The sequence below is a fragment of the Mastomys coucha genome, unplaced genomic scaffold, assembly GCF_008632895.1.
Source record: "Mastomys coucha isolate ucsf_1 unplaced genomic scaffold, UCSF_Mcou_1 pScaffold18, whole genome shotgun sequence".
Classification (NCBI taxonomy): domain Eukaryota; kingdom Metazoa; phylum Chordata; class Mammalia; order Rodentia; family Muridae; genus Mastomys; species Mastomys coucha.
The window spans coordinates 57,048,475-57,063,621 of NW_022196900.1; the positions used below are offsets into that span (position 1 = coordinate 57,048,475).

The 15,147-nt window shown below is 38.9% G+C and overlaps 1 protein-coding gene across 11 annotated transcripts in view; it reads left to right on the forward strand.

Moving 5' to 3' along the window:
• Nucleotides 1-15,147, forward strand: part of Nfia (nuclear factor I A) — a 532,531-nt gene that overhangs the window by 198,408 nt on the left and 318,976 nt on the right. For all 11 annotated transcript variants that reach the window (XM_031377888.1, XM_031377890.1, XM_031377889.1 and 8 more), the window contains exon 2: nt 2,869-3,400. In XM_031377888.1, coding sequence (XP_031233748.1) covers nt 2,869-3,400 — 532 coding nt within the window. The remainder of the gene's footprint in view (nt 1-2,868; nt 3,401-15,147) is intronic.

Sequence of the window (15,147 nt, forward strand, 5' to 3'; positions counted from 1 at the left end):
AAAAGAGAAGTAGTTTCCAGCATACCACCATTCTGTGGCTCTTAAACTTGGCCTGTTTTCAAACAGATCCACATTTTAGATGCTGGTTCAAAGTAATGTGGCTTTGAGGCAGGTCCACAGGTTTATTTTTACTGGTGATCTTTAACATTCTCACCAACTATGTATGTAAAATATTACTTTTTTTCTCTTCAATATTTTTGAAATATTACAGTTTATGGTATTTTGGTCAGCAGCATGATTTATGAGGACGCGCTCCCCACCCCCCTGAATCATTTATGCTTTCCTTAGACATACATTTCCTGTATTTTCTTTCTTTCTTTCTTTCTTTCTTTCTTTCTTTCTTTCTTTCTTTTTTTAAGTTTGGATGCTTCAAGAGATATTTCTGACAAAGTATAATTGTCATGTGAGTAAAGTTATATAAAATGCTGTGTACTTTTATTTGCATCCTAGAAACCTTTGGGGGATAATATATTGGAAATACTTCTGATGTAAAACTGGGGGACATAGATTGTTCATGATGACTAGCTGACCTTATTCTCAGATTTTTTTTTTTTTTTTATGAAGAGATATTATGGGCATTTGGTTGGCAGGTGAACGCAGTGCTTCTGAGCGTGAACTGATGCAGTTGGCAGTTTTTAAGAAGTATTTTTGGGAGTATCTTTGGGCTAGTAGCCACAAATGTTTACTTAATGTGTTTATGATCATTAATAAGGTAAAGCCCTTTAGCATATATCTGTGCTATATTATTTGGAGCTATTTGCATTGTGAAATGAAGCTGAGTCTTCAAAATGAAGCCTCCTTTTGGAGAAGGCTCCGCTGTGTGGTTTAAGGTCGACTTCAGGGATTCTTTCCATAATGCCACAGAGTCATGGTCTCTAGTATATCCTGTATACATCTGGATGTCAGTCAATATGAAATACATAAAGTTTATGTGTTTTAGAACATTTCAAGGATGAGCTCAGAATTTAGTAATGTTTAAAGCTCTGTGGTTTGGCATGCACCTTAGCGGATAAACTGTGACTTTTCTTCCAAAGGAATAAAGATTCTCAATCATCACACAGTTTAAAAATGCTAATGGTTTATGGTAAAGAATACTATAATTCTTGTAGTTTGTTCTTTTTTTCTCCTAACTTGAAGAATGCACACATGTTAACCAAAGCTCACTACTTTTTTTTTTTGACCCTTATTTCAAAAAAGACCAAGTTTCAAAAATGAACTTGAGCCATGGAGCCTAAAATTTGTGCAGAAAGAGGGAAAAGGCCAATTATTATAACAATTAAATATTCACCATATTATTATACACTTACCTTAAAGAACCCTGCTATATGTAATGTTTATAGTCTTGTTTAAAATTTGTAAAAATAATTAACAGATTTAACTAGTAAAATATATTCCCTTCAGTTTATATTTGAATGTTTAAATTTTTTGTAAATTTTTTTTAGTAGTAATACTGCTTTTGGTATTACAGTTTCTTGTGTCTCAATAATGTATACATGCAGGTTGCTATAACACATAAAAAATAATATATCTTAAATTTGTCCACCTTAACTCTTCTTAAGTAGTCACCAAATGCTCTTCTAGTTTCCTTATCTTCATTTATTTGAAAGTAAATAATTTATCTCGAGGGGCATTTGTGGCAGAAAGCCGTTGTATAAAATTGGTGTGGTCTAGTTAGTCAAGAGTTGGGTGTTCTCTCTGAGCATTTGTGAACGTTACTGTTTAACTTTTTTTAAAAAATTTTTATACTTGAATTTTCCAACTAGCATCAACATGAGAGTCACGTATTTTTTAAAGAAAACTGGGTAGCAAAATTCAAAGGCTTTAAATTCAATTTTTTCTTCAAATTATTTGACTTTTAAAGAGCTCTGTAAAGGTTTTCCTTGAGTGTCCTGTTTGTTGATGGGGAAAAAAAAACCTGAAATATTATTTTTAAAAATGAGGCGATGTGTTTTGTAGGGCTGAATGCTTTGAGGGTGTTCCCCAGTCCTATCAGCACAGTGAATGTGTTCAGTTGCAAGAGTACTGTCACGGTGAGGCACCCTGTTTACTCTCAGGCGTGGAGCTTTGCTTTGTTTGGTGTGCCCCCCCTCCCTTTTTGTTCTCTTCCCATAGTTCAGTAATAATTTCTTGGGCATAGATCTTTTATTTTAGCCAAACGAATACCAAATCTTCCTTTCTTTTCTGTAGGGACCTGACACATTTTTTTTTCTAATTTTTTTTTGATAAATTATCTGTAACTACAATATTCAGAAACATAATTAAGATATTACTAAAATACATGAGAGGCAGATCAGAGTCTACATGGACTCTTCAGAGGGAAAGCCTTTGTTTTCATTGACGGTACAGATGGGTCTTACTCCTAGACGGCCATAAACATTGACTGGCACCTGAGTGTTTAGGATTTGCCAATCTGGCGGCCAGGCCCTGGCTGTACTACAAATGGTGAGGTCAAGGCTGGGACAAAATTAGATATGGCCTCCTTGAAGTAGGGTTAAAAGTATATATTTCTATAGAGGTTTAGATACACTGTGCTTGCTGTGTAAAGAATTTGGGAAGTAGGCCGCACAACAGAATGTACCAAAATGTTTTAAAATGCTTAGCAACTTTCTCCTTTCAGATCATAGGCAATGGTACCGAGAGTAGATTCCCCTTCCTCTGGTTGCCCTGAGGGACTTTAAGTATGGTTTTAAAGGTAATATAATACTTGGACCACATTTCATCTGAAATGAGGTGGGTTTTTTTTTTGTTTTTTTTTTTTTTTGTTGTTGTTGTTGTTTTGTTTTGTTTTTTTAAGGGCAAGTCCCAGAGGCAAGTTGTCTCATTTTGTGTTGGTCGTATTCGTATTTTTGTTTCTATTCTTTTTCCTAGGATGAGTTTCATCCTTTCATTGAAGCACTTCTGCCCCATGTCCGCGCCTTCGCCTACACATGGTTCAACCTGCAGGCCCGAAAGCGAAAATACTTCAAAAAACATGAGAAGCGCATGTCGAAAGAAGAGGAGAGGGCCGTGAAGGATGAACTGCTAAGTGAGAAGCCTGAGGTCAAGCAGAAGTGGGCTTCCCGACTTCTGGCCAAGTTACGGAAAGATATCCGACCTGAATACCGAGAGGATTTTGTTCTTACAGTTACAGGGAAAAAACCTCCATGCTGTGTTCTTTCCAACCCTGACCAGAAAGGCAAGATGCGGAGAATTGACTGCCTCCGCCAGGCAGATAAAGTATGGAGGTTGGACCTCGTCATGGTGATCTTGTTCAAAGGTATTCCGCTGGAAAGTACTGATGGCGAGCGCCTTGTAAAGTCTCCGCAGTGCTCTAATCCAGGGCTCTGTGTCCAGCCCCATCACATAGGGGTTTCTGTAAAGGAACTCGATTTATATTTGGCATACTTTGTACATGCAGCAGGTAAGTGTAATGGGAAGAACCCCTTCTGCTTTCTTGTGTGTGTCTCTGCTGATGGCCTCTGTGAACGCTGAACCATTTCCGACCTCCCCATATAGCAAACCTAGGGCATCCAGCCAGTGAGGTTTCAGAGGTACACCATAGTCAAAACAGCTTGAACAACCTACTGCCCCTGTCTGAGGTGCCACCCTCACTCAGGTATAAAAGCAAAGCTCTCAGAATTCCCACTCAGGTCACATATGGTAAGTAATGCTGTCAGAGGTCTTGGGAATTCAATGGATGAAACGTTGTGGTCACATTGTTTTAATTTCAAGTCATGGTAAGAGGCTCATGATGACCCTTGTAACAAAGAGTAGATTTTAAACTGGATTGTGATCTTATTAAAATACATTTAGTTTGTTGTTAGCTGCTTTTCTGTTGCGACTGTTTTCAACCTTCTGAGGCCTCTTGCAACCCCTGCCAAGTAAGAAGTTGGAGGTAAGGTTACTATCAAAATGCTGGTCACTTATGAAAGAAAGATAATCACATTAATATACAAGCTTAGCAGCTTCGTATGCTGGAACTCTCAGTGTTTTTTCAAATGGCTGAGGGGAACCAACCAACTAAATTCTAAGCAAGTGACAGAGGGGTTAATATTAAATGTGACCAGCTGGCATAGCCTCTCCGAATGCATTGAGAAATCGGTATTGGTAATTGATCGATCGACCTATGTTGATTTGTGTGAGATTCACTATTGATTTTTAGACAAATCTTTTCCGGAGCATGCTTCAGAATTTGGAAGAGCATTAGGAATCAACTGTTGAGAGCTGGGTGAAATAATGCAGCTTTACTCTGTTCTTTTCGTCTTGTTTTAGACAAAGGCTCATTGTGTTACGTGAAAGCTCAGGTCTTGTGTAACTTGTTGACTTTTTCTATGTACATATCAGTCTTGCTAGATTGCCTTCATGGCAGCTGCTCAAGCCAGATGGGAGAAAGAAAGTTGTGGAATCCAACCAGTGATTTGTTTAGGAGTGCTCTTTGTCTCTCTGTCTCTGTCTCTCTCTCTCTCTGTGTCTCTGCCCCTGTTTCTCTCTCTTTATCGTGCATACACATATACACCCAGAAACACACTCCCCCCCCCCACAACGAAGAGAAAAATCTACTGCCTACAAAGTCAGCACTATTCTGCAACAGATTCTTAAAACTGGAAAAAAAAATTAACTTTCAAGGAAATCGGCTAACATTCTACTCTCTGTTTTTTCAATATATGATTTAGAAAGAGAACTTTTGTTGCCCATCTGTCCTTACTTAAGAAACTGGAGAAATTGACTTTGCAAGTGTGTCACATCGTCCTTTGTGTTGTGTTGGCAGGGGCTAGATGTGTATTTCGGAGGATGTGCTCGGAAAACGCTTCAAATATTTGGGCTTTTGAAAATGTATACTTGATCCTAAGACATGCCTGTTGCTTTAGCCAGTTCTAGGCAGCAGAAGTTCTAAACAGAAACAAGTGGCCTTCCCTTAACCCTCCTTAACCTTGCTGCTCATTTTTCTTGTCTATATAAAAGCAAAGTTAGAGGGTTTCTTCTTCTTCTTCTTCTTCTTCTTCTTCTTCTTCTTCTTCTTCTTCTTCTTCTTCTTCTTCTTCTTCTTCTTCTTCTTCTTCATTATTTGTATGTGTTCAGTGCCTGAAGGTGCAAAGGCTATAGGTGTTCCCAGTACTCTCTTAGCATACTCTTTACATTGAGTGTTTATCTTTACCTGTTTAAGAAAAGACTTTATTAATAATAGTGAATGTTCTAATTGGGCAACTTAGAAACTGGAGAGTGCCAACGATTGATGTAGTATGTGTATGTGTGTACTTCCTACAGAAAAAGAACAAAATGGAAGAAGTGTCTGTGGAGTTTTTGTCGGTTTGAGCAAGGCCCACTCTGGGCTTTTAAGTTAACCATTTCTCTGAGAATCTCAGGGAGACTACCTTTAAAGACACTTAGCTGTCTCTCTCTTCCCGTTCTCTGGTTCACCTTTCTCTGTTGGTGGGTCGTTATCACGCGGATACTTCTTATGCTAGCCCAGTTGCTTAGCTTAGCTGGTCCGATGCCCGAAGGAAGGATGCTGCTGTAATGCCATTTGGGAGGTTGCTTGGGAAGGCTCGCATTCTTACAGCTTATGAAAGATTTATTGACAGCCACATGGATCAGACTACCTTCGGTTTGGTGCTCCTCATGTATCCCAGAATCCCTCCTCAGGCCTGAATACCAGCCAAATGCCTGGCCATTGGTTTCCAGAGCACCACAATAATGGCTGCCCGTGTGCCAGCAACAGGGGCCTTGCAAAAAGAAAGTAGTAAAGGCCTTTCAACAGAATATATTTCAAACCTGACTTAAGATACTTTGAGATCCCTTATTTGTGGAAGAGAAGTTACCAGTGAGGTAGATTGGTCAACCTATGTGCAGTTGACTTGACAAGCATCTGTTACAATGCTGAAGATTTGTAAACACTAAACAATGTTTTTCCCTCCTTAAAAGTTTTGAGAACTTGCCAGTACTGGCAAGAAGCAGAGATTCTGAAGCGCGCTTCCCAATCCATGCCAAAACCATTGTGGCCTTTGCACCTGTAATGCATTTTTATTTTCCTTTCTTTTGAAAATGTTCTTTTTCCCTTCCTCTCCTCTACATAGCCACCAAATTGAGATTTTTTTTTCCCTTTTAAAATATGCACACTGATTATAACTTCATGCACTGGCTGCTTTTTTTTTTTTTTTGTCAAAACATTAAAATGTGAATACTGGAAGCAAATGCATAATCAAATATTTGTTAAAAGCAGAGGTGATTTTTTTTTCTTAAGGCTTAGAGATGATAAAAGTCAATACTTTGGCTAAATCCCTAAATCTGGTGGTATTAGAACTGTGTGAATTTTGTGACAAATACACAGTAAGAAGTCAAGTGAAAGCAAGTGATTCCATGAGCCTGAGACTTTCATCTTGTTCAGTCTATAAAATAACAAAACCATTTTATGTCTTTAATTTAGTCCCTGTTTGCATTGTCTCTCCCATGTATCATATGACGACTTGGTGGTATTATGGTATCATGGCAAATGGTTTTCTTTGTGGGCGTGTAACAGTAAAGCTAATTTATGACCAGCCTTTACCAGATGATCTGTATCAGAATCTACAATATACCCGGCACGTGGCAAGGTCACAATTTAAGTTGTTAAGGTCATAACCTTAGCCACCAGGCATTTGACCTTTTAGATAAAGTTAACCTTTGTTCATTAGTAGGCACTCAACCGAGAACTTTCTGGAGAGCTTTTTCTTTCCTTCCTTCCTTTCTTTCTTTCTCTCTTTCTTTTTTTTTTTTCTTTTTTTGAAACTGCTCCTATATAATTCTGGAAATGTAATCATATTGTAAGAGTGCTGTTAAGCTAGTTAAATTTTTTTTAGAGGTTGGACTTTTAAAAGGATTTCTTTTGTGGACAGAGGTAGATCACTTTATTTATGACATAAAGTGCTAATCACTGTTTATATTTGGTGCTACCTGATGTGGAGTAGAGAAGCAGCTCTGAGACAGTCTTTACTTGTGGTGACACTTAAAATCTACAATTAAACAAATGGAATTATGTTTACTTCGACGGAGGCCTTAGCTAATTTGTGGGTGGCAATGGGCCCAAAGCTGAAGCCCACTGAGCCACTGTCACTTTTTAAAGGTGAGGACTTTTCTGAGATTGCAAGTATTTTTCAGCTGTCTTAAAAATCCACTTGGAAAGATTAAGTGACTGAAACTGTCAGCAAATTGCTCCAACTGCTAATTAGCCAATGACAAAGGAACAAATGCTGTCCCAGTGGCGGTGCAAGTGTGCGTGGGTTTTAAGATGGAAAGTGAACACGCCTGCACTGGAGTCAGTACAGTGGCTACTGACTGGTTGGTCTGTTTCTGCCCTCAAGCTCAGTATCCCAGCAGCTTGGTACCCATCCTGTAACTTGCAGGGCAGCACTACTCATCACCGCATCCTTCCCCTGGACCGAATTGTTCCTCTGGTTATGTTCTCAATAACACTCAGTTTAAGTTGGAACTCTGCTAGTCCGCCTATGATGAGCCATGTGTTTCCATTTCAGCCAAAAGAGGAGCTATTCCCATTCAGGTGCATGTTGGTTTTATTTTGGCCTCGTGACTGCCATTCCTTCATATAGTACTAGAGCAAACCATGATATGCAGATAGACCAGATGGTTCTGTTGACAGATTGAGAATTCACTTCCTACTGCTTGAGAACAGGTGTAAGATGGGAAGTGCCTGTGAGTGTGTGCTTTGTGTGCGTGTGTGCACACCCAGGCTGCACCCAGAGTGCTGCTTAAGCAGTAGCAACGATTTCAGTAGTATTCAAAAGATCTTACTTTAAGTGTGGAATAATTACACATAAGGTTATAGTGCATAGAAAATAATTTTTAAACATTAAAAACAAGTCATATTGTTTTGCTATACTTTATGATTCTATGTCAAATTAATTTTTACAATGCACTGCCTTTTAGGTGACTTAGCACATTTGTTAGAGGGGGTTTGCATTTCTAACATGTCAGCATGTTCTGCTGGCAAGTATATGTGTATATGTGATGTGACTATGTGTTTATAGCCACGACTAAGGCTGTACATATATAATTAAACTTCTTAAGAAGCTTAACTCTCTAGCAGAAACTTGTGCACATAGTTCATGTGATTTGTGGTGATACAGTATGTTTGAAAATGGAGGGATAAGACTAATTAGTATATGATGATACTTAAAATTAAGAGAGACCTGTCCTGTATCCTAAATTCCAATCCTGACCTTAAGCCGAATTCATGGTAAAAATTTTCTTTTATTAATACATTGTAAATTATTGATACACGTATACAGTTTTACCTCTTAATTACATAAGGGTAGTTTTAGCAACCAGCAAACTTGAGATTAAATATGACTTTTAGAGCTTAAGTATGCTCTGCCCTAACCTGAGGATAGTAACAATATCCTTTTCCTTGAATGTAGTAACAAAAGCCGATGCTTAGGACATAGTAAAAAAGGTGGAAGTTCAAAGGCAGCGCTCTCACAGGAACACGGAGCAAAGTTGGTTGGGAGGAAGCCTTTGAATGGAGGTCAGTTTGTTTATGGCTAAGAGGTTTGACTGTGTTGGTTAGAAAATTTCCCAATGCTATTGGCATGGTTTGCCTGTCTTCCTTCCCACCCTGTGATGAATAGCATTAATTTAAACCTATTTAAGGCTAGTGTGGGAGAAACCACAGCTTTTGTTGTGGTCAGTGCTGTACACAGTAGGACTGGGTTAAGGCCTGGAGCTGCTTCCAGAGGATACAGAACAGCCTGTCGGGTTTTTAAATTTCTCACAGAAGCAGCAGCTCCTAAATGTCAATATAGGTTGTTGAAACAATACTGCAGATTACAAGGGAAGAAAAAAAATGCAAATATGCTAAAATCTACTTTTGTACCATTCCTTCAAGTCATTTCTCTACCCTTATTTAGAGGTGAGAACTTAGGTTTAAAAATATTATAAATTGTGAACCCTTGCGGGATGGGGGAGAAGAGAAGGAAGCCAGGTGGAGGAGGAAAAGTATGTATAAACAGGCATGCATTGTTAAGGGAAATGTAAAACCATAGACTGAATTGTAAGTGGATATACTCTGAAGGTGTTTGGGCCTATGCAGCGATTGTAAAGGATCTCAGACAGGAGGATGTCAAGTGAAGTTTATCATGCATAATTCTACTTTTTTTCTTCTGTACAATTAATTTGAGACAAAACTGCTACTTGTAGCTTCAAAAGGTTCAGTTCAAAACTTTATAAAGAAGTGTTTTACAAAGACATCTTCTGGAGTTTGGGTTTCCAGTTAGGGTCTCTGGGAGTCAGAACGTGGCAGGGGATGCAGTGGACATGGTTCTGGTGTCTGCTGATTTGCATCATGTAACTTCCAGTGCCGGCCAGCTGGGCATTTTCAGGCTCGCTCTCTCTCTCTCTCTCTCTCTCTCTCTCTCTCTCTCTCTCTCTCTCTCTCTCTCTCTCTCTCTCTCACTGATGTAATGGCAACCCACACATTAGAGAGCCAGACTCCGATGTCTCGGAGCTCGACAGGAGTTTCTCACTTCTACTTAAATAGAAGTGACTCTTCCCTTTTTGTCCCCCATATTGGAGAACACATTCATTTTTTGTTATGGTTACTGCTGTGTTTTAGCTAATGGAATTAGTTCTCCCAACACAGTTCTAGTTAAATAAACATGGATTTGGAGGCAAAGAATGATATGTCCGGCAAATGGTAAAGGCAGCAAGTCTACAGCAGAGAACAAGCTTGCAGTTCTGCTTGCAAAAGAAGCTACTTAAGACACAATGAAAGAAGCCCTTCCAGTCTAGGTGCCTTGCCGCTTTTTGGTCTTCTTTGAGCTGTGTAACACGTTGCTAACATGGCAGTGATCAGGAGGGCCATGGTGACTATGAATTGAAGTAGAATTACTTGAACATCTCTGAGAAGTTTACATTGACTTTTACATCATTTTATGTCTTTCAAACACCTAACCTGGTGGTAGATCTTTGCAACCCACATAACTGAGAGTACAGATACAGAGCTTGAAGGAAAGGCACAGCTTAGCATGTCTGAGCCACGGCTGGCACTATCCTGAGTTCAACTTATACTTAGCTTGCTCGTTTAAACTTCATTTCTTCCCAGTTCTGGGCATCCCCACATTGGTAGGCCAGCGGCCTACCTCAGACTACTTCCTACCCTTTCTTTTCTTTTCCTTCCCTCTTTCTTTTCCCCTTTAACTCTTTCCTCACATCGGTATCGTAAGTAACAGAGCTCCAAAGAGAAGCCTATGGCAACTCTTTTGTGACATCCAGGCCGGTCTGCTGATTCAAAAATCATTGTTAAAAAAGCCATCAAAACCCACCCTATACCATCTTCAGAGCTTGTGTTTTTGTAACAGGCTCCATTTAAGCAGTGTCACACAGCGAGACTGCCAAAAGCTAAACTTTTTTGTGGAGATAATTCCCTCAACAGTTCAAGTCTTAGCCACAGAAGAGACTAAGTTGGTTAGGAGAAAAATGGTCTCTTGTCAGTGTTAGGGTCAAAATTCCAGAGTGACTTATTAAGAAATAAGTCACTTTTAGAATGATGAAGTGAATAAATGCATTTTGAAACAGGTTTAAAATATTTTTTTTAAAAAGATATAGTTAGATTAATGAATTCTAGATACTTTCAGATGGCATTGAATAGTAAGCCAAATAATAACTAAAAATTAATTTTAACACATTCACGTGCAATTTTGACATACTTATATATGTACAGGGAATAATCTTTTAAACCTGTAATGATTTAATTTAAAAATTTAAAAATTTAAAAATTTAAAATTAAATTAAATTTAAAATTAAAAATGTTTTGCTTTGAAATTTGCCTTTGGTTTTATGTCTATAATATAAAAGAAAGCAAAAATCATGTTCCAAAAGAGGAATTTTATTACTTTAATTTTTAAAAATTAAAATAGAAAAATATGAAAACAGAGGTGGTTGACTTTAATGCCCTTATTTTAATTTTTGAAATTTATACAAGAGGTGGTTGACTTTAATGCCCTTATTTTAATTTTTGAAATTTATACAAGATTTTTTTTTTCAGGCTCAGAGAACACTGTTTTGAGACAGGTTTCTCTGTATAGTCCTGACTGTCCTGGAACTCATTCTGTAGACCAGGGGATTAAAGGCATGTACTGCCATGCCCAGCCAAGATTAGCTCTTAATGATTAGAGTGTAAAACCTAAAACCCACACAATGTGAATTTTACACCGTAAATAAAATAAAAAGGCCCACCACTACAATTTATACTACATTGGTTCTTTGTACGTATTAATTCTTCTAAGGTGTATTTAAATCAGCTGCTGGCTTGAACCTTTATTAAATAAAACAGAAATATCACTTTTTTCCCTATGAGACAAGGTCTCACTGTGTAGCCCTGACTGGCCTAGAACTTGTTGATTAGGCAAGGCTGAACTCACAGAGATCTGTCTGCCTCTGACTCCCAAGTGCTGGGATTAAAAGCATGTGTCATCATGCCTAGCTTGAAATACTCTATAAACTAAAAAGTTGATTACTAAGCTGCGTATGGAAAATCAGTCCTGTTATCTCAGCATTATTCAGACTGAGGCAGGAGGATTGCTAGCTTGGGCTTTAGAGCTAGATCGTCTCTCAAAAGGTCAAGAAAGAGAGGAGGAGGCTATTTTAAAAATTCTGTGAAACTAAAGCACCTGCCGTATTGGGCTGATGTTCTTGACACTGTTGTGTGGTGACTTTATGCTGTTCTGCAGTCTTGCTAGCCCAGGACTGAGTGGCACATTACCAGCATGCTATTGGAGAAGGTATCTACAGTAAGTCATAAGGCTTGTTCTGGATAGGAATATTTGCTAGGGAAAGGTATTTGCCAGCAAGTAACAGGGACAGTAGAATTACAGCATTTGCTATCTTTTCAAAATCAGAGGCAAATTTCTCAATATCAGAAATTTGAAGCCATCTCACCTGTGTTGATGTGTGGGTCTCTTTTCCTGCTGGAGGCATTTACAGTTATGTCTATTTTAATCTTAAAGGGATTACTTACCTAATTTTAAGCTCCTGCACGAAACAGATTATTGTACATACAGGATTCTATGTTGTCACTTTCAAATCTTGATTGCCTTGCAAAGGAGGTGTCTGTCATAAAGGGCCTTAGGGTGACAAACTCTCATCAAGTTTTATGAAAGTGTTGATTACAAAAAGAAGCCAGTTTATAAGAGGGCCATAGACGGGACCGAAGAGTTGAAGTGACCTGGCGCCCTTCTCTATCCTGTTGTGGGTATTCAAACTGAATGAGGGGTAGGATCCCATCAAAGTTAGCTATAGAGTATAAGGTATGGTGTGTCTGCAGGCTTTACCTCTGCAGCTCACTATTGCACCGTTGTGTGGGTTCTGTTATAACAGTACATTAACATTAAATGTCCAAATACCCTTTATGCTCATGCTTTTATTGGTTTATTTGTTTGCTTTTTGTTTGTTTGTTTGTTTTTGATTTTTAGACAAGGTTTCTTTGTGTAGCCCTGGCTGTCCTTGAACTGGCTGTGTAGACTAGGCTAGCGTGGAACACAGATCTGCCTGCCTCTGCCTCCTGAGTACTAGGATTGAACGCTTGGTCCTCATGTCTGCCATGTGCTAGTGCTTTTCATTTCTGATAGGATGTGTTTAAGATTTTTGTCCATGGAAAGTGATGTACTCAGGCGTATGTTGGCAATATTAAGTTATTTAAAGTTAAAGTAGGATGAGTAAGGATTCTGGCTGAGATTTTGGCCACAACTTGTTTGCATGAAAAATGCTTGTGTCTTTGTAGGACTGTGACAAGGACCTCTGGGTGGGTGTGTATCATGCAAGATTAGTGAGTTCCTGAAATCGCTGCTGGATTCATTTAGTCGTCCTCCCTTCTCTTTTTGTAAATGGTAGAGAGGTTTTTGTTTTATGTCATAGTTTCCAGTAACTTCTGACAATGGAGTCTGTGTAATGCTGCTGTGCAACAAGATAGTATTGCTATGTGTGCCTGCAAGGAAAGACAATCATTGTGGGGCTTTTATGACCTATCAGTAAATGACAAGGACTTTTATTAGAATTTATTCTTAATGTACTTTCAAAAATAACTCCCATCACCTTTCTCAATCAAGAGGTATAGCATTCTGGGCTAGCAAGTAAGCTCAAAGTCTGGTGACTTACGTTAGATCCCTGGAACGCCCATGGAGAACTGACTCTACAAAGTTGTCCCCTGACCTCCATACCTGTGCGACAGCAATGTGCTCTTCCATGCCATGCTCTCTCTCTCTCCCTCTCCCTCCCTCTCTCTCTCTCTCTCTCTCTCTCACACACACACACACACACACACACACACGCTCTAATATCAAATTGAAAATAATTACCATGTTTAATTTTTTTTAATGAATTATTTTTTAATGCTTTTAAATTTTTACCTTTTTAGAGCTTCAATAAAATGAGGTAGGGGTAATAATTTTAAAAATATAACATCTTACCAGCCCAAAAGAATACATATTATATGTAAAGTTATATATTATACACACACACACACACACACACACACACACACACACATATGGTTTTTGTCAGAGTTTATTGGGCTGAAATATTACAGTTAAAGGCATAATTGTTCCAAAGATGTGTGCCCCTCATCTCAGAAAAGATGAAAAACACCCAAAGTGGATAAATGCCATGCTTTGTACTTCTGCCACCTACATTTTTAAACTACTGTGACTGATTTCTCTAGAAAGGTCAGAGGTTTCAAACAAAAGCTTTGTGATTCTTCAAAGGGAGACATTTTGAGTTTTCCTCTGTGGAGACTGGCTGTGCCTAGCTTTGGCTTCATTTCCAGTTGCGCTTGGGAGGTGACTGGGTGGAGGGTGACAAGTGAGTGCCACATGGTCCTTAGCCAGCTGACTTGTGGGGCAGACAGAGTGTAGAGAGCAGGATGAGAGAGAACCACGGATTCCACCTGGGCGCCCTTTGCAGTCACTTAGTTTACAGGCGAACACACAGGCTTTCTCTTGTTTTGCTGTAGAGCCTTCCTTTACAGACTCAAAACACGGGGCAGCCAGAGAGGTTTGTGTATTTGGGTACCATGCATGGCTTTGTGAAGTTTTATCTATCGTGGATATGGGTTTCTTTGATTTTGCATGAGCTTGTTTGTCTTAACTTTGTTTCCTTTCTGACTTCCAGTTTGGTAGCCTTGTTCCTGTTGTGTGTTGGAGATGTGCTGTTCCTGATGTGTTCAGGGGACTGTGACTGCCCTTGTCAAGCAACAGGGGCAGAACACACTCAAGTCAGACGATCAGGAAAGAATAGAGCCAGCATTTAAGCCGAGCCTCTCAGATCTCATGCCTGTCTTCCTAAGATGCGATATTTAGCTAGTATTTTCTTACGTTTTATCTTCCTAAGATGCGATATTTAGCTAGTATTTTCTTACGTTTTATCTCACTAGCTCTCCACTTAAACCTTTAACATTTGAGATGAAGAGTTCTTCTAATTGCCTGTATATAGTAGGAAGCAGCCTGAGAAACTTGGCCCATGCATGATGGTTAGTCGATTGCTCTTCTGTAGCTTCTTTTTATTTCTGAGATATCGACAACACATCAAGTTCATGGTAGTACAAAAAAACCAAAAGTGTTCTCCGGGACTCTCAAGATAATTTCGAAATCCATTGTTTATTTAAAAGCTTAAAAATGTAGTAAGAGACCATCCAGAATGTCATCTGTGTTGGTATTAAATTTGTTTTCTTACCTTGAAGAAAAAATCAGAGGCCCGGGACTTTATTTTATAGGCAGAGAACTGAAGCGCTTGCTCCTCAGAAGCTCTGTGATGGAAGATTCTGTGTGCATCAGACAGCAGCTGCATCACGGGGATGCTCTGGCTGACACTGGCCAGTGAGGTCAGTTTGGCTGCCTCTCTTGACAGATTCTACCATGGCCATTGACTCATCAAACATATTTTCAGTTCTTATGGTCTGTGCATGGTACTAGGTTCCCAAGATAGAAGAACATACCATGCAACGACTCACTTATCTTGGGTGTAATTTCTTCAGTTATTAAAATTTCAAGGATTTTGATAATTTTACACTAGGGTCTTCCTAATTAATAGACTGTGTGGACTCTTTAAACATTTGTAGAACCAGTTGTTTTAACTTAAAAAAAAAAAACTGTGTGTCCATGTCTATGTTTGCATGATGGGGATGTG